Source organism: Pristiophorus japonicus, chromosome 14 (assembly GCF_044704955.1).
Source record: "Pristiophorus japonicus isolate sPriJap1 chromosome 14, sPriJap1.hap1, whole genome shotgun sequence".
NCBI lineage: Eukaryota > Metazoa > Chordata > Chondrichthyes > Pristiophoridae > Pristiophorus > Pristiophorus japonicus.
In genome coordinates, this window is record NC_091990.1 from 32516587 (window position 1) to 32534569 (window position 17983).

At 41.0% G+C, this 17983-nt stretch overlaps 1 protein-coding gene across 2 annotated transcripts; it reads right to left on the reverse strand.

Annotated features, from left to right (window-relative positions):
• Positions 1–1735: 1735 nt before the first annotated feature.
• Positions 1736–17781, reverse strand: LOC139279344 (ribonucleotide reductase M2 polypeptide). 2 transcript variants are annotated; one of them, XM_070898464.1, is made up of 10 exons: positions 17501–17781; positions 17314–17388; positions 12299–12448; positions 11573–11689; positions 10968–11101; positions 9551–9645; positions 7705–7838; positions 5483–5587; positions 4370–4483; positions 1736–3294 (listed from the first exon to the last, which is right to left on the reverse strand). In XM_070898464.1, exons 1-10 carry the CDS (start codon positions 17582–17584, stop codon positions 3142–3144), a joined length of 1161 nt encoding a protein of 386 aa, XP_070754565.1. In that variant the 5' UTR covers positions 17585–17781; the 3' UTR covers positions 1736–3141. The 2 variants fall into 2 exon arrangements, with proteins under 2 accessions (XP_070754565.1, XP_070754564.1); XM_070898463.1 differs by having other exon boundaries at positions 1736–3348.
• Between the last annotated feature and the right edge of the window lie 202 nt (positions 17782–17983).

Genomic DNA, 17983 nt, shown 5'->3' on the forward strand with positions numbered 1-17983 from the left:
AGTTTCACATGCTCAGGAGTGATGCAGTCAAGGATGAAATGTACCTAAATCATCAATCAGCTTTGAGCGATTATTGAAGATAATGCCACAGAAACCAATAGTAGGAAGGGGATCTCTTGTCCACACATTAGTTTAGATGGGGGAAAAAAAATTGAATATGTAGGGGGGTTTGAGTGTATTTTGAAACAGTAATGGGGACTTGGGCATATTAATGGTATGAGTAAACAATGCATGCTAAAAGATAATAAAAATACTGCAGATGGAAATCTGAAAAAAAAAATACTGCAAATACTTAGCATCTGTGGAGAGAAAGAGTTAAAGTTTCCAGTTGGAGGTTGTCAACCTGAAACATTAACAGGCACAGATGCTGCCTGACCAGTAGTGTTCCCAGCATTTTTGGTTATGTACAATGCATAGATATGTTGATAGTTAATGTATTTGGTTTTTATGTTTAATCCTCATTCAAACCTTAGCCTTCAAAAGTAAGTTGGTATATTCCAAAGTATATACTTGATCGATGTTGCTCAAATGTGGGCATACTCTGGTCTCCAAAACTGCTCCACAATAGTGATGTTGCACCATATATAATCCTGGTTGTCAGATCTCAATCCAACTCACTACAGGACAGTCAAGAGATGCTCCAAGCAGAGGACAGGCACCTCCCCATAGGAGATTGGGTTTTTAAAAAAAAAAAGAGCATCCCAGTTCCTTGGCTCATTGGACCTCGATGACAATGACAATATAGAAACCAAAAAGCATCACATGCATACATTGGAAATGTAATCAATAGGGAAAATAGTTAATTTGCCATTCAATCTTGCCGTGACAGAAGGGAAGCAGCTAATTATACTTCCTGCAAGTCAGTCACTAAGGGGATATGTAAATGACCTAGGAGGATTACTTGCAACTGCCTGATTTCAAGAACCATGCCATGGAAAGGTCATGCTTTTCAGTAGACCTGCTTAGAATTCATTGTGGTGCTTGATCTTCTACACTCTAGCTACAACCAATTAAACAGATTATAGGAATCATATTGCATTGCCATGTTCCATTGATGTCAACTGGGAACAGCAATTCCCAAGGAAGCTTATTTCAGCAGTAACTCCAGTTGTTGACTGGTAGATGTTTCAGTTGAAGCCATGTTTAGTTCAGATGGCCTTCTGGCAGGGAACTCTAGCTTGGCACCATGTTATACTGCCACTTCTTTATTATTAATAATAAGTGAAAGTCACAGTATAAAATGCCACTGAATTTTAGTATTGGTGCCATTAAAGGAAGGAGTCCAATATCTTCTACATTAAATTAAATAACTACTGTGATACAAGTATTTATATAGTGCCTTTAACAGTGAAATGTCCCAAGGCGCTTCACAGGAGTATTATACGAGACAAAAACATTTGACACCAAGCCACACAAGGAGAAAGTAGGGCAGGTGACCAAAAGCTTGGTCAAAGAGGTAGGTTTTAAGAAGCGTCTTGAAGGAGGAGGTGTAGAGGCGGAGAGGTTTAGGTAGGGAATTCCAGAGCTTAGGGCCCAGGCAACAGAAGACATGGATGGCCACCTATTGAACAATTATAATCAGGGATGCTCAAGAAGGTAAAATTAGAGGAGCGCAGGATTAGAGTAGAGCAATGCCATAAATTTCAGTAATAGGAGAACAGCACAAGTATGTACATTTTCAAGCATTGCAGTAAACTAGAATGCTTCATTGTCCAAAGGAAACTGCATATTCAAATTACTTTGAAGACTGATTTTATTTAATTGTAGACAGGCTGCATTAAAAACACATTCAGGTTAAATCTCAAACAACTGGGTCAATTGACGAGAATGCAGATATGCATCCTTAAAATCATTCTCATTTCCTTCCCAAAGGCCACTCACGCCAGGTTGATCTTTCTACGGCAGGCTTCAGACACCTGGTGGAAGCCCAAAAACAGATCACCATATAGCCCAGAAAGGTATGTGGCACAGGAAACCAACATTGAAAACCCCATTAAGACATTGTATCTATCCCTCTCTCACCCACCCACAATAAAATGTTGTTTGTACCTGTATTGCTTGGTTACTGATCAAACAATGGTTTTGCTAAACAAAATTAAAAATTAATTGGTTTTGCAAAAACACAAATTAAAGCCTAGTAATACCAACTTTCAAAAAAGGTATTTAGTCTTAAATTTCACAAGTCAGCTATAAATAAGTGCGATTCAGACTGAAAGCTAAAATATTAACTTATTCCAGCACCAATTTGTCCTACTAGACATCTAACCAAATGAGGCTCATTTACCACATTAGGAATTTAACCTCCACAACTCAAAAATGAAGAGCTTAAAACATGGCTTATGGGTTTCACTAAAAAGTCACAATATATAGTTCAGATATAGACACCAAAGAAACCAGGGGTTTAAGAACGACATCACGTTACAATATTGGGAGCCTAGCACTAAGATGTTCAGAGCATGGGCTATAGAAACCCACTAAGCACAGTTAGTTCTGTTGAACAGCTGCTGCAGGTTATTGTTTTTTAAACGCTTGGACTATTTTGCTACCAAGTCATTTAAAAAAAAAAAATCAAATACCAAGTAGTATTTGTGCATTTTGGCACAGATCAGAAATTCCACTTTCGGCAATGAATTTCCTGTGCCAAGAGGTTTCTGAACTAGGATCTTCCATCATACTTGTGCAAGGAATCAAGAAATCACAAGCACTACGAAAGTAAAAATAAGCTCCATTACATAATATGGGGGCATTTAAGCATGCCAGACTTCTGCTGTGTGATGTACTGATTGACAGTGGCAGATATAAGTGGCTCACCTTGGCTGCAGTTACCATCATTGACCTAGATACGATCATAGTACATCCAGCCATTTGGCTAAAAAATAGGAAGCTTAGTTTAAATATTCACCTCCAGCACAGTACAGTTCCTAACCCGTATTTATAAGTGTAATAAATCTGTTGTCCAAACAAAATAATCCAAAATATTCTCATGCAAGATCATGTCCATAGTAGTCCTTTTAGGATCTCCTTAAAATAACCAGCCATACCAATGGCCAAACGCAATGCAACATAAAAGGTCATCTCTGGTGTCCAAGCTTTTTTCAACTGATTACATTGATGCTTTGCATCCAAACAGCAACATTCGGACTAAAAGTCAGCATCTAGTGTGAAGTTGTTATCTTCTGCTCTTGACATCACTCCCATCTTTTGATACTCAGCAACTCTCTTTTCAAAGAAGTTGGTCTTCCCCTCCAGAGAAATATTTTCCATGAAGTCAAAAGGATTTTCCACTTTAAAAATCTGGAGAGAGAGTAGGTCAAGCAGGTTGCAGATCAGTCTTTGCACACATTTGTTCTGTGACAGCAGAGGAGCAAGAATAAAATGGTGGTCATTGTGAGAGCACAGTCCCGCATTTCTGAACTTTGCTTCAGCACGCGATCTGAAGTTTGGATTAAGAAAACAGGAAGATTGGAAGTTTGGATCGAAAAGAGACGGTTAGACAATGTGGTGTCTTTCAGCCATTGAGATGAGTGACTGGTCATGTCTGGATGTTAAATATTTGAGTACCTTGTTATGGTGGGAATAATAGAAATTCATGACTAAACAATTTGATGATATCTGTATGTTAAGTATTTGAGAGTGTACCTTTTGTTACTATTTAATGACATCTGTAGGTTAAACAAGCAATGTTAAGTCTGTATGTTAAACAATTCACAAAGCAGTTAGCCATGATTGAACTCATTTCTTTACATTTAGACGAAGGCTTTTTCAGTATAAAGATGAGACTCACACAGACACTGGACATTCAGAAGGTATGTGTCGCAAGCAGCCACGGAAATCAAAGCAAGCTGCCTTTGTGAAGTGTTCAGTAACTTTCATACTTGGTTTGTTTAGCATGAATATTTAAATAAGAGACCCGATCCTGCCTTTACTACAACTGAGTGCGTGCGGGTAATCCGACGTTAAAAGCAATGAAGCGAAGAGCAAGACAGCCGTTTACAACAGTCATGAAGCACATCCTCTTTTACCACTCCTCATCTGCCAATATGTTGAACCAGAATCTCTGTATAGTTGCATGAAAGTAAGTTTTCAATTATAATTTCTCAAGTTCAATTTAAACTGAACGCCAAATCAAAAAGTGGCACTATTTCAAAACCCCCATGATGTACTCTTGTATATTTTAACAGTTGGTACCAAAACGGGTGAAAGTGTGCAAGTCTTGAGTCTGCAGGCAATGGTGGAGAAGATAAGGTTTTGGACTAAAAGTACTCAAAAACAAACACTTTCACAAACATTGTTTACTGCAGGGCACCACTGTGTTACTATCCTGCCATAGCACAACCGATCCTTCACAACAGCAGGAGTAAATACCGACCTTACTGAAACCCAACTCCAGTAGCAGGCGGTCAGCTACAAACTCAATGTAACGTTTCATTAGGGTGCAGTTCATGCCTATCAAGTCCACGGGGAGAGATTCGGTCAGAAACTCCTGTCAAAAGAATCATACAATTTAACATTATGGCAGTTTTGATCAAAATGCCAGCTTTCTTTGGCAATGAAATAAATCTTTGCGCCTCATTTAAAGTCACTTGTTAGGGCCCTTATACAGTGGAAATGGCTTTAAAAAAAAGTTTAAATTTAGGACAGTTATTTTACGAATTTAAGAGATTCAAAAAAAGTGTCACGAATAGATTGAAGGAAAGACTTGGGGGCCAAAATTCATCAGCCCACCACCCGCTGCTGCCCACTCCCGCCGACATTTCTCCTGAAGATCCGCCCAGTGCCACTTTTGAGGTGGCCTGGAGCGGTGGGAGGGGAGAGCCGTCGGGAACTGTCCGCTGACATCAGCGGGCGGCCAAGTGGCACAACTGACCTCCCGCCCGCCGAACTCCCAGATTGGTGTGGGCGGGAGTCGGCAGGTCGCGGCAACAGAATGGGGTTGGACCGCTGGCTGGAGGCTGGTCTGTCCCCGACGGTAAGTCTGAAGAACCTGAAAAGGTAAGCGAACAAGTTTAAAAAAAAAACATTTCAACAGCAACTTACCTGCATTGGGTCCCCTGAAGGTCTTCAGATAGTTTTTGTATTTTTTTTTAAATTGGTGATTTTTGCCCCTCAGGTCTTTGATCCTCCGTGGGCCCGACTCCATCCTTGGCGGCACTTGAGCGGCAAGCGCCTCTGCCGCTGAGAACGAGGCCTCCCGCCCAGATTGGCGGCGTACTTCGTCCATTTACTGCCCACCCTACGACGGATCTTGGCCATGAATATCCCGCCTAAAGTACTGTCCGGTACTTAAAAAAAAAACACAGGCACCCAGACAGACGCAAGAAGATCTTTAATAAAAACAGAAAATGCTGGAAATACTCAGGTCAGGCAGCATTTCTCTCTCCACAGATGCTGCCTGACCTGCTGTATTTTTCCAGCATTGTGTTTTTAATTAAAGATTTCCAGCATCTGCCGTATTTTGCTTTTGTTATAGTAGATCTTTTACCTGTTCAATCTTCACTGCTTCAGTGATGATTTCTATAACTCTTGCTTCTGAGGGCTTGTGAACCAAGTGTTTGAACATAAGACAGGCAAAGTCACAATGCAGACCCTGAGAAAAATAAATGAAACATGAAACACCAAAACAAGGTTATACTGAGGTTTCAGTTAGATAAATTCCCCCAGAAAGGAAAGCCATGTTCCTACAAATACATTCATCTCCTTCCCACAGACAACATAAATCTGACAAGTGTCAGTTTAAATAGGCCATTTTAGAGACTGCCAGCCAAAACAATTTTAATTGACTGCTTTTGAGAAACACAAACAGATTGGGCTGGGCATTGAAGGAGGAAAAGTCATTTGGTTTTTTGTTGGTCTTTGTAAACTGATCAGATCTAGACTGGTGGCAGACACCCCACGCTTGAGAAATGTTGATGCCTATCAGCATGTCACTGCAACAGGAGATGCCGATTGAATCTCTAATGAAATGTCACCAAAAAAAGTGGTTCAAACAAGTACCTATTGTGTCGACATTAGCATATCCTGGTTGAAAGACAGTTGTCATTTAGGAGCAAGCCATTTGTATCATACAATTGAAAGTGCAAAGTCCATCTCAAGCTTGATCACTGGGTTGTCTGCCTATTCATGAGGTCCAAGACCATGCAGTAAAAAAAGTAAAGTAAAGTCTTTGCTCACTAGTTTCCTGTACATTAATCCAATTGTTATTTACACCTCAATAAATTATATGGCCTGTTCGCAAGTTATATCACTATGCATCTTTGTTTTCTTTATTCATTCACAAGATGTGGGCGTCTGTGGCAAAGCCAGCAGTTATTGCCCATCCCCAATTGTCCTTAAGGTGGCAGTGAGCCGCCTTCTTGAACCGCTGCAGTCAGTGTGGTGTTTTCCTAAATGGTTGGATACAACGGAGTGGCTTGCTAGGCCATTTCAGAGGGAAGTTAAGAGTCAATCACATTGTTGTAGGTCTGGAGTCACATGTAGGCCAGACCAGGTAAGGGCAGCAGATTTCCTTCCCTAAAAAAAAGGACATTAGTGAACCAGATGGATTTTTACAACAATCCGGTAGTTTCATGGTCACCATTACTGATACTAGTTTTTTTTTTTTTAAATTCCAGGATTTATTTAAGTGAATTTAAATTCCCCAGCTGCCGTGGTGGGATTGGAACTCATTTGTCCAGGCCTCTGGATTACTAGTCCAGTAACAACCACTATGCTGCTGTTCCCATGCCAACTTCATAGAAGTTAGGAATTACATGCATAACAGTTTCCAGTGGGCATATCATAGTAAATGAGTTAATTATTCATCCTGGATACTCTGCACGAGGTCAAGTTTCATTTGACAGGAAGCACATATTTGCCAATAGAAGCAGATTATCCTATGGTGCATGAGAGTTAAATATCTGGATAGAACTCCAATGTTAACAGATGCACCGGTTCTGTGAGGAATTCATCATTCATACTAAAAAAAAAAATTGAACTGGCAAGCCACAGGCAATTTAAAAACAGATTATTCTCTCCATCAGCAAGCAGCAGCTGTAACTATAGCAATACCATTGAATATTGTAGGATAGTGTCTATTATACCAAAATGCCAGTTCTTCTACCCACCAACAAAAAAAACGACTACACCAATCTTAGAACATTCTAGTTGCATCACATTTTTTCCAGATGCAATTACACCAATTGCAAGTCCTTGATTTAAGAAGTCCCGTTTCCCCTTTATCTTGCTCGGTACCTCACTGCAGTGAAAGCTTCTAGATTTAAAAAAAGTGGGACCCACAAGGTGTGGGATGTATGTATGTATGTGGGATGCAAGTATGTATGTACAAACCAATTTGACTCGGATATTCAGCAAGAGTCGTGTATTTCAGAACAGTAAGTCAGGCATTTTGAAGAAATACAAGAGAAAAGAAAGAGATTTATGAACTGGATCTGCTAACAGCAGGTTCCACTCAAACATAGGACAAAGAAGTGAAATCCAGTACTTTGTATTTTAAAAACCTTTTAGAGCGCAATAACCATTTGTCCAAAGGAATATGCAACCAATTGCTTGTTTCTACACCATAGTATGGTAATTGGCATTTTATATACTCATTGATTGGATTATTCAGTGTGTAAACAGTTGAACACAAAAAAAAACCTTCTGATACAGGACTGGTTAAAGTCTAATTGTTACTTTTCCACAATCAGCAGATTGCCTTACACTTACTTCATCCCTACTGATCAGCTCATTGGAGAAAGTCAGGCCTGGCATCAAGCCTCGCTTCTTTAACCAGAAAATAGCAGCAAAGGACCCAGAAAAAAAGATTCCCTCAACAGCAGCGAATCCAACCACTCGCTCCCCTGGATGGTATAAAGGGCAAGAAGTGCATTTGATGAGATGAGAGAGCGAGCAACTTACAAGCTTAAGCACACAATTTGCATATTTCAGCCAGAACCCAAGGTGAGTCAGTCAAATGGGAAGATAGTCATGGCCAATCAGATCAAAATGTTCTGTTAAAGCAGCAGAGACAGAGTCCAACCAAAGCTGCTTCACAACACTGGAGGAGAGCACACCGTTACTGCAAAGTGAGGAACAATTCCGAAATAAGAAACCATAAACAAAACCTTTGTATTTAAGTGCAGCACTCTAAAAGCAAGAGTCTTGCATTAATACATAGCACAGACTGATCATAATTTGTGGCAGCCCTCAATTTTGAGCAGTAAGAGATGCGCCGCATGTATTGGATCCAAGTCTCACCCAAAGTTCACAAATTGAAAGTGGGTAGCTGGGAGGAGGGGGCGGGGAAAGAGAAGCCAATATGGCTGCACAGTCAAACAGCTAGCTCTACAGAGACTAAGGGTGGAGTCCTCCAACTAAATACTAAGCCATTGTCTTCAGTCCCTGCCACTAACTCCATACCCTAGCGACCAACTCTAACCCTCTCCCTGACCATCGGAGGCTGAACTAGATAGATCACAACCTTGGCATCGTATTCGACCTGGAGCCAAGCTTCCAGTCCCATATCTTTTTATCACCAAGACCATCTACTTACCCCTCTATCAGTCTTCGAATCTGCTTCACGTCATCAGCTATTGAAACCCTCATCCATGCTTTGGTTATCTTGAGACTTGACTATTCCAATGCTTTCCTGGCTGGCCTCCAATCTTCCACCCTCCAAAAATTGCTCATCCAAAAAACAGTGCTGCCAGTATCCTAACTTATACCATTCATCCGTGCACGCTGACCTACATTGTCTCCTGGTCCAGCAACACAGATGATAAACTCCTCCATGGTCTCGCCTCTTCCCATCTCGAACCTCCTCCAGCCCAGTTCTCTGCACCCCTCCAAATCTAGCCTCTTGGCACATCCAATTTTAAACTGCTCCACCACTGGCAGCTGTGCCCTCAGTTATCGAGGCGCTAAACTCAGGAATTCCCTCCCTAAACCTCTCCTTCAAGTTGCTCCTGAAATCCTACCTCTGACCAACCTGTCCTAATATCTCACATGGCTTGGTGTCAAATTTTGTCTGATAATCCTTCTGTGAAGCATCGTGGGTCATTTTACTATGTTCTATGCTATAGAAATGCAAGTTGTTACCTTCTTGCTCTGTCTCAGCTCCACTACTTTTTAAGAAATGGAGGTATTTATTTGATGGGGTGGTGGTGTGAGTGGAAATCATTGTTTGTAAACAAACTGATAAAATGGCTGTTATTTCTAAAAAAAAAACAAAGGCATGTTTGCTTGGTGGGGGTGAAATACAAACAGCAGTATTTGAGAGATATAGATTTAATTCACTGGTCTTTTCCACTGCACCTGAATCTAGTAATCTAGTGTGGTCTTTCACCCTCAAATGTTAGTATTGATTGAAAAAAATCGTAGCGCAAATGAACCTAGAGATTAGTTTTATTGTTCTAATGAGGCAAATTAAACAGATTAGCATTAATGCAGTTCCATTGTTTTAGAGACAAAGCTTTATTAATACAAGACTGCAAGGCATCAAAAGCTTTGATCACCAATGAACAGTATGCTTTTGAAGATGTACAAGTTTTTCCTGAATCATTAGAACACATACCAAATGTGGACTCCTGATCAGCAATCCATCGCAAGGCCCAGTCAGCCTTTCGCTTAACACATGGCATGGTTTCAATTGCATTAAACAAGAACGCCCTGAAGAGCAAGATGGAACCCATATTAGATTAGACCATTAGTCGCCAATATTTCTCTCATACAGCACAAGTTTAAGAAACAGTTTATCCTAGTTTATTCAGACAACCCCTTGCAGACTGGAAATAATTCCTCATTGATTACAGAACCTGCAGGATACTAGGATATCCATGTCCAGTATTTTTATGCAGCCAAAGCAAATGACTAGCCATTCAAAATCACACCAATAGGTTGCAAATAAGTTACAAGTTAAATATTAGAAACATTGTCTTCTTCCATTTCATGTTTTGCTTGATAAGCTCGTACTGCCCATTAACTTTAGCTGATGTTACAAAGGGAGCTAATCCTTCCTTTTCTAAAGAGCAGTCTTGGAAAACAGGAACCAGCAGCTCTCCCATATCGCAAATGATGGTCTAGGCCTGCAGAGACTGTGGGAGCCAGCATTATCCTAGCAGGATGATGCAGGTGTGGGGCGAGTTTGTCTTTATCCAATTTCTCCAGAAAAGTATCACAACAGTCAGCAGTGGGAACCCACCTTAGCTGAGGAGCACCAGTGTCAGTTGTATATTGATGCTCCATCTCTCAATCCTAGCAGAGTTCAGCTAATTCAGTACAGGCTAGAATTGAACTTTGAGTCATCTGGTCACCAAGGATCAGGAGTCAACATGCACCATTAATGTTAAATAATCCCATATAAAATGTTCCTTTCTCCATTATTCACATTTCTTAAATGTATACGTGCAAATAAAGATCATTCACAACCAGAATGGGCATACTACATCTTGTCAAGTTCATAACTCGGTTCGAATATATGCTGCTATAAAAATCACAGAACCTTCAACCGGTCACCCAATCCTGACTATCACAGTACCTGGAGAGAGTAGAAAACTTCAGTATCAAGAATCAGACCAATTAGTCCCAGTGGTGGAGAAGGTATGTGCATCATTGAGGAAGGGGAACTATTTAGTTAATCTGCATTATGGCTACAGAACTAATATTAAACCTTCTAATACAAAAGCAAAATACTATGGATGCTGGAATCTGAAATAAAAACAGAAAAAGCTGGAAATACTCAGCGGGGACCTGCCGAGAATGTCCAGCATTTTCTGTTTTTATTACAGTATTATTAAAGCTTGCTTGCAGTAAGATCAGAGATAAATCCCCCATTTGAAGGAAGGGCAAAATTGGATCTTCAACACCCAAAAATTAAAACCTTGGCGATGAGGCAGAGCATCAAATTACTAACACAACCTTGCTACAAGTTACACATTTATGGACAAGCCTCAAGTTTGGATAAGGTCCACATGGAACCCTCGATTCCCTACCGCTCACTGGGATCCTTGACGTAGGTATCAATAAGGAGACTGTACATCTCCGAATGAACATTCTCCATGGCAACTTGGAAACCATAGAAACAACGAGCTTCAGTGACTTGGACCTCCTGACTGAACCGCTCCACCTACAAAAGACAAAAAAAAAAGATAATCTAGCTGCTTGAATGGCTGCAGGGATTTGAGTTTAGTTCCATCATTCTCACAGCTAGATGAACCAGAACTGCCTCTTATAAAAGCAATAAACCCTCTGGAGGGTCATCATTTTAACATTTAAACTCAGAACTGGTCAAATTTGAAATACCTGTACAACTGGATGATATTTTTGTAACTAGGTTACCATGTACAGAAAAGCAGCTCTACAATAAAGCAGCATTATTTTTTTTTTTAAAAAAGGGAAATACCCAACTACCTGCCCAAATATAGTGAAAGTGTGCATGTCAAGCACCTCAACAGTAATACAGGTTTCAATTTCAGGACCTTTCCCATTTGCTTTGTAATTTTGGAATTGGCTCACATCTTGTACTTACAGTACAAACAGGATAGTCAGACTGCCCCAGAAATTTTTGAAAATTTTTGGCATGCAAATGCAGACATACCAGGTTCTCATTTACAATCCCATCACTGGCAGCAAAGAATGCTAGAACATGTGAAATAAAGTGTTTTTCGTCCAGTTTCAGAGATCTCCAGTGTGCCAAATCCTTTGACAAGTCAACCTAAAGAGAAGAAAGATATGCAAAAATAAACTGTGATCAGAAATAATCTCTACCATGTATACATAAAGCTACCCAAAATAAATTCACATCCCCAATTAATTGGTGCAATAATTCTATAATAGACGAAGATTTCCATTCCCAATGCAAATGAAAGACCTCTTGAAAACTAAAATGGTCATGGTGGCACAACATATTAAACCGACAATTAAGTCTTCAAATGCCAGCCACACAATTATGGAAAAAGGCACTCCCTATGAGGACAACATTCACTTCAGGCCACTTCTCTCCCCCGTTTAGTGGTTAAAGAGCAGCATTGCTGAAGCCTGGGAGCAATCTCTAGTTCATCCTCACTCCAAGTGATGATGCACACTTTACTAAATAAACATTTGTCCATAGCAGAGCACTTGGGAGATTATGCCCAGTAATTTCAGTAGCTGGAGCAGATCGATTCAGAGCTATAGTTTCAGAAAGATGTCATCAGCGCCAATATTTTAAAGCAACCACTGATTACACCCCTAAAAATCCAGTGAAAACTACAATTCTTGCTGGGTTGTTACCAACATTCGTACCCAACTAGGATATTCCCCCAACAATCTGCCATGCATTTACCTCTTCGGCAGTCCAGAATGATGCCTCGGCCTTTTTATACATTTGCCAGATATCGTGGTATTGGATCGGAAAAATGACAAAGCGATTGGGGTTTTCCCGAAGAAGGGGCTCATCCTGAAGTTTTGCAGCTTTCGGATCTTTCAAGTCAGTCTACAAATTCAAAACGTAATTATGCAAATCACTTAAGGAAGCATGCTCTAAGATTAAGGTGCAGTCGTGTACTGCCAAACATCTGGTGCTAGTAACAGGTAGGGGGACAAGTGCTGGAGGCTGGAAGCTTTCTGCTTTTGAGCACTCGGTGCCAGATTCAATACACCCAGGGTCAAATACACAGCGAGACTCACTGTGTTGCACCAACCTCATGCATTCATAGCTGGGCGAGGCAAGCAGTCAAACACTAGCTAGCACTTGTAGCAAGCGGACTAGCTGCCCCAACATGTTCATCTTTACTAGCACCCATTAATTATATAAAAATTAAAACTCAAGTCACCAAAGATTAACAATTTGCAATACTTTCCCAAAAATGATTAATATGGCTAGCACAATGCAACCACATTAACTTGCAATTAAGTAACACCACATTGTAATGCTCTCCTCAATGTCTCACAATAGGCTAGCTTCAAGACAATAGCAAGCCTCTATTGCACTCTCCCATTTACTGGTGGAGGGTGCATCAACAATGCAGCAAATTGTGATGAGATCGAGAGAAAGTCCAATTCAGGGCAGAGCAACTGGAAAATTGCAGCGGCAACTTAATGACAATGATTGGCGATTACTTAAACACCTAACTTTGCACAAGTCCAATTCACCTTTGCTCAATATTGCTGTGTAAACAGCTCTCCAGTTATCCACACAGCTGCATTTAGAATGCTCACCTTGGAAATCTCAGTTTTGATTTGAATTCTGGCATTCCCAAAATCACAAAAGGTAATCACTCGACTTTCATTTTTGCAGTTTTGATTTATGACAACACCTATATTTAAAAATCCATTCACAACAAGATCTCATTGACAAATAAGTCAGACTGACAGTCAGCAACATTTAAAAATGAAAAAAGGTACCAGTTGGTCATTGTTCACACAAAAAGTAAACAATTTTTTTCTGCTGATCTCCCTCACCAATATCATTCACTTCCTTATTCATGCATTTTATATGCCTCTCTCCCCAAACATCTCCCAACAAAGACCTAGAACCAGACTTTGGGTTCACATCTTCAGGTAGCCACAGAAATTATCTAATTTCTACATAGCCTCAAGAAAGAAATGGAAAGGCAAGTGTCTTCAGGTCAGATGGCTCGACTGGTCCTAGAGGTTCAGCCCCACAGTGGGAAAAGGATCAAAAATACTAAATGCATCAAGTCACATTAACACTGATCAGACAACACTTTAATAGTAGGGCAACCACCTTCAGTCCTGCTTGCAGTTCCAGCATCGGTAATGAAAGCCAACAACTTGCATTTATATAGCACCTTTAATTTAGTAAAACATTTCACAGGAGTTTTAACAAAATTCAATACCAAGCCACACAGGGCAGATGACCAAAAGTTTGTCAAAGAGGTAGGTTTTAAGGAACATCTTAAAAAGGAGAGGGGTAGAGACGCAGAGGGGTTTAGGGTGGGAATTCCAGAGTTTAGGACCTAAGCAGCTGAAAGCACAACCACCAATGGCAGAGCGATTAAAATCAGGAATGTGCAAGAGACCAGAATTGGAGGAATGCAGAGATCTCAGAGGGTTGTAGGGCTCAAAGAGGTTATAGAGATGGGGTGGGGCAAAGCCATGTAGGGATTTGAAAACAAGCATGAGACCTTTTTTTTTTTTAAATTGAGGCAATGCCAGACCAGGAGCCAGTGTAGGTCAACAAGCACAGGGATGATGGATAAAACAGGACTTGGTGCAAGTTATGATATAGGCAGCAGAGTTTTGGATGAGCTCAAGTTTATGGAGGGTGGAAGATGGGAGGCCAGCAAGGAGAGTTGGAATAGTTAAGTCTAGAGGTAGCAAAGGCATGGGTGAGGGTTTCAGCAGATGAGCTGAGACAGGGGCAGAGTTGGGTAGATATTATGGAGGTGGAAGTAGGCAATCTTGGTGGAGTGTTGGGGCTAATTGAATCATGGTGTCACATGGTTCAGGCTAATTGACCAATCAGCAACATTAGAGGCTCACTACACTTACAGCAGTTATCTTGGGCGACTTTAATCTACATATTGATTGGGCTAACCAAACTGGTAGCAATGCGGTGGTGGAGGATTTCCTGGAGTGTATTGGAGATGGTTTTCTAGACCAATATGTCAAGGAACCAACTAGAGGGCTGGCCATCCTAGACTGGGTGATGTGTAATGAGAAAGGACTAATTAGCAATCTTGTTGTGCGAGGTCCCTTGGGGAAGAGTGACCATAATATGGTAGAATTCTTTATTAAAGATGGAGAGTGACACAGTTAATTCAGAGACTAGGGTCCTGAACATAAGGAAAGGTAACTTGGATGGTATGAGACGTGAATTGGCTAGAATAGACAGTGGATAGGCAATGGCAAACATTTAAAGATCACATGGATGAACTTCAACAATTGTACATCCCTGTCTGGAGTAAAAATAAAACTGGGATAGCGGCTCAACCATGGCTAACAAGGGAAGTTAAGGATAGTGTTAAATCCAAGGAAGAGGCATATAAATTGGCCAGAAAAAGCAGCAAACCTGAGGATTGGGAGAATTTTGTAATACAGCAGAGGAGAACAAAGGGTTTAATTAGGAGGGGGGAAATAGAATAGAAACATAGAAACATAGAAAATAGGTGCAGGAGTAGGCCATTCGGCCCTTCTAGCCTGCACCGCCATTCAATGAGTTCATGGCTGAACATGCAACTTCAGTACCCCATTCCTGCTTTCTCACCAATAGAAACATAGAATATGAGAGGAAGCTTGCTGGGAACATAAAAACTGACTGCAAAAGCTTCTATAGATATGTGAAGAGAAAAAGATTAGTGAAAACAAACGTAGGTCCCTTGCAGTCAGAGTCAGGTGAATTTATAATGGGGAACAAAGAAATGGCGGACCAGTTAAACAAGTACTTTGGTTCTGTCTTCACGAAGGAAGACACAAATAACCTTCCGGAAATACTAGGGGACCGAGGGTCTAGTGAGAAGGAGGAACTGAAGGAAATCCTTATTAGGCAGGGAATGGTGTTAGAGAAATTGATGGGATTGAAGGCCGATAAATCCCCGGGGCCTGATAGTCTGCATCCCAGAGTACTTAAGGAAGTAGCCCTAGAAATAGTGGATGCATTGATGATCATTTTCCAACAGTTTAGCGATTCTGGATCAATTCCTATGGACCACTTTTTAAGAAAGGAGGGAGAGAGGAAATGGGTAACTATAGACCGGTTAGTCTGACATCAGTCATGGGGAAAATGTTGGACTCAATTATTAAAGATGAAATAGCAGCACATTTGGAAAGCAGTGACGGGATCGGCCCAAGTCAGCATGGATTTATGAAAGGGAAATCTTGCTTGACAAATCTTCTAGAATCTTTTGAGGATGTAACTGGTAGAGTGGACAAGGGAGAACCAGTGGATGTGGTGTATTTGGGCTTTCAAAAGGCTTTTGACAAGGTTCCACACAAGAGATTGGTGTGCAAAATTAAAGCACATGATATTGGGGGTAATGTATTGACGTGGATAGAGAACTGGTTGGCAGACAGGAAACAGTGAGTCAGGATAAACGGGTCCTTTTCAGAATGGCAGGCAGTGACTAGTGGGGTACCACAGGGCTCAGTGCTGGGACCCCAGCTATTTACAATATACATTAATGACTTGGATGAGGGAATTGAGTGTAATATCTCCAAGTTTGCAGATGACACTAAGTTGGGTGGCAGTGTGAGCTCTGAGAAGGATGCTAAAAGGCTGCAAGGTGACTTGGACAGGTTAGGAGAGTGGGCAAACATGTGGCAGATGAAGTATAATGTGGATAAATGTGAGGTTATCCACTTCGGTGGCAAAAACACAAAGGCAGAATATTATCTGAATGGTGGCAGATTAGGAAAAGGGGAGGTGCAATGAGACCTGGGTGTCATGGTACATCAGTCATTGAAAGTTGGCATGCAGGTTCAGCAGGTGGTGAAGGCAGCAAATGGTATGTTGGCCTTCATAGCTAGGGGATTTGAGTATAGGAGTAGGGAGGTCTTACTGCATTTGTACAGGGCCTTAGTGAGGACTCACCTGGAATAGTGTGTTCAGTTTTGGTTTCCTAATCTGAGGAAGGACATTCCTGCTATTGAGGGAGTGCAGCAAAGGTTCACCAGTCTGATTCCCAGGATGGCAGGACTGACTGGATCGACTGGACCTGTATTCACTGGAGTTTAGAAGGATGAGAGGGGATCTCATGGAAACATATAAAATTCTGACAGGACTGGACAGGTTAGATGCAGGAAGAATGTTCCCGATGTTAGGGAAGTCCAGAACCAGGGGACATAGTCTAAGGATAAGGGCTAAGCCATTTAGGACTGAGATGAGGAGAAACTTCTTCACTCAGAGTTGTTAACCTGTGGAATTCCCTATCACAGAGTTGTTGATGCCAGTTCACTGGATATATTCAAGGGGGAGTTAGATAAGGCCCTTACGGCCAAAAGGGATCAAGGAGTATGGAGAGAAAGCAGGAAAGGGGTACTGTGAATGTTCAGCCATGATCTTATTGAATGGTGGTGCAGGCTCAAAGGGCCGAATGGCTTACTCCTGCACCTATTTTCTATGTTTCCACATTCTAGATCAAGCAAACAATTAAGATTGAATATAAAACACACATCTATAAATTTCAAGCGTACAGGTAGCAAGCATCTCAGAAGACTGGTAAAAAGAAAAATACTGAGTTTACTGTCTTTCACTTCCCTCCATATAATTGGACTTTAGAAAGTTACACACGAGAAATCTTTACTTCATGGCATTTTACGTTTCCACTCGTTACGTTCTACAGTTAACACGATCCAGGATAGGCTTGCTTCTATCCCGAATAAAAAGTTTCAACTCACCGCAGCTTGAACAGCTGGCATCATTTTTCGTGCTGATTTCGATGCCAGACCCAGAGTTTTGATCGCCGCCGGAGGCTTAAAAAAAAAACATAGGATTCATTGCTCCCAATTACAAAAAAATAAGTTCTCAATTTTAGCCACTTTTACTGGCAACTTCATATCTGGCGGTTTAAAAAAAAATTCTTACCGTGTTCTCCTGATCTTCATGAAGAGGGTTTGAAGGGCAAACGGGGATTTGTTTTTTCTGAGACAGGAGAGCTCGAGCAGACATGACAGGCTTCAAAAATATAGCTCTTTAAAATCAAAGTAACGATAAATTTCGTAATTTCAGAGTGTTAAGACTGATAGAGCAAAAAATACTAATGTTAGTAAGCAAATAAATGACCCTACACGCTTATTAGATGTGTCCACTGCTCTTTACCACTTCAGCATTTTTAAACGTTCCCGCGCAGGGCAGACCGAGCATCGAACCCCGCCCCATTGCGGCGCCGCAACCAATAGGATTACTAGATTCCTAAACGTCACAATGCCTGTCCTGTTTTAGTAACGAATCAGCGTGAAGCGGGAGATTGTGACACAACATTCGATTACTGCTGCAACAGCATCTAACAGCGTTTAAAGTGCAGCTTGCAATGGTGGTTGGTGCTTCCAAGGAGGATATATGAACCAG

Excerpts from the sequence above, each read along its gene's own strand:
- LOC139279344 (XM_070898463.1), bottom strand. The coding sequence starts at position 17,584 with ATGTCTGCTCGAGCTCTCCTGTCTCAGAAAAAACAAATCCCCGTTTGC. Across the intron at positions 12,449-17,313 it reads TGCCAGCTGTTCAAGCTGCG|ACTGACTTGAAAGATCCGAA; the intron begins GTGAGTTGAAAC and ends TTGAATTTGTAG. Across the intron at positions 11,690-12,298 it reads CATTCTGGACTGCCGAAGAG|GTTGACTTGTCAAAGGATTT; the intron begins GTAAATGCATGG and ends TCTTCTCTTTAG.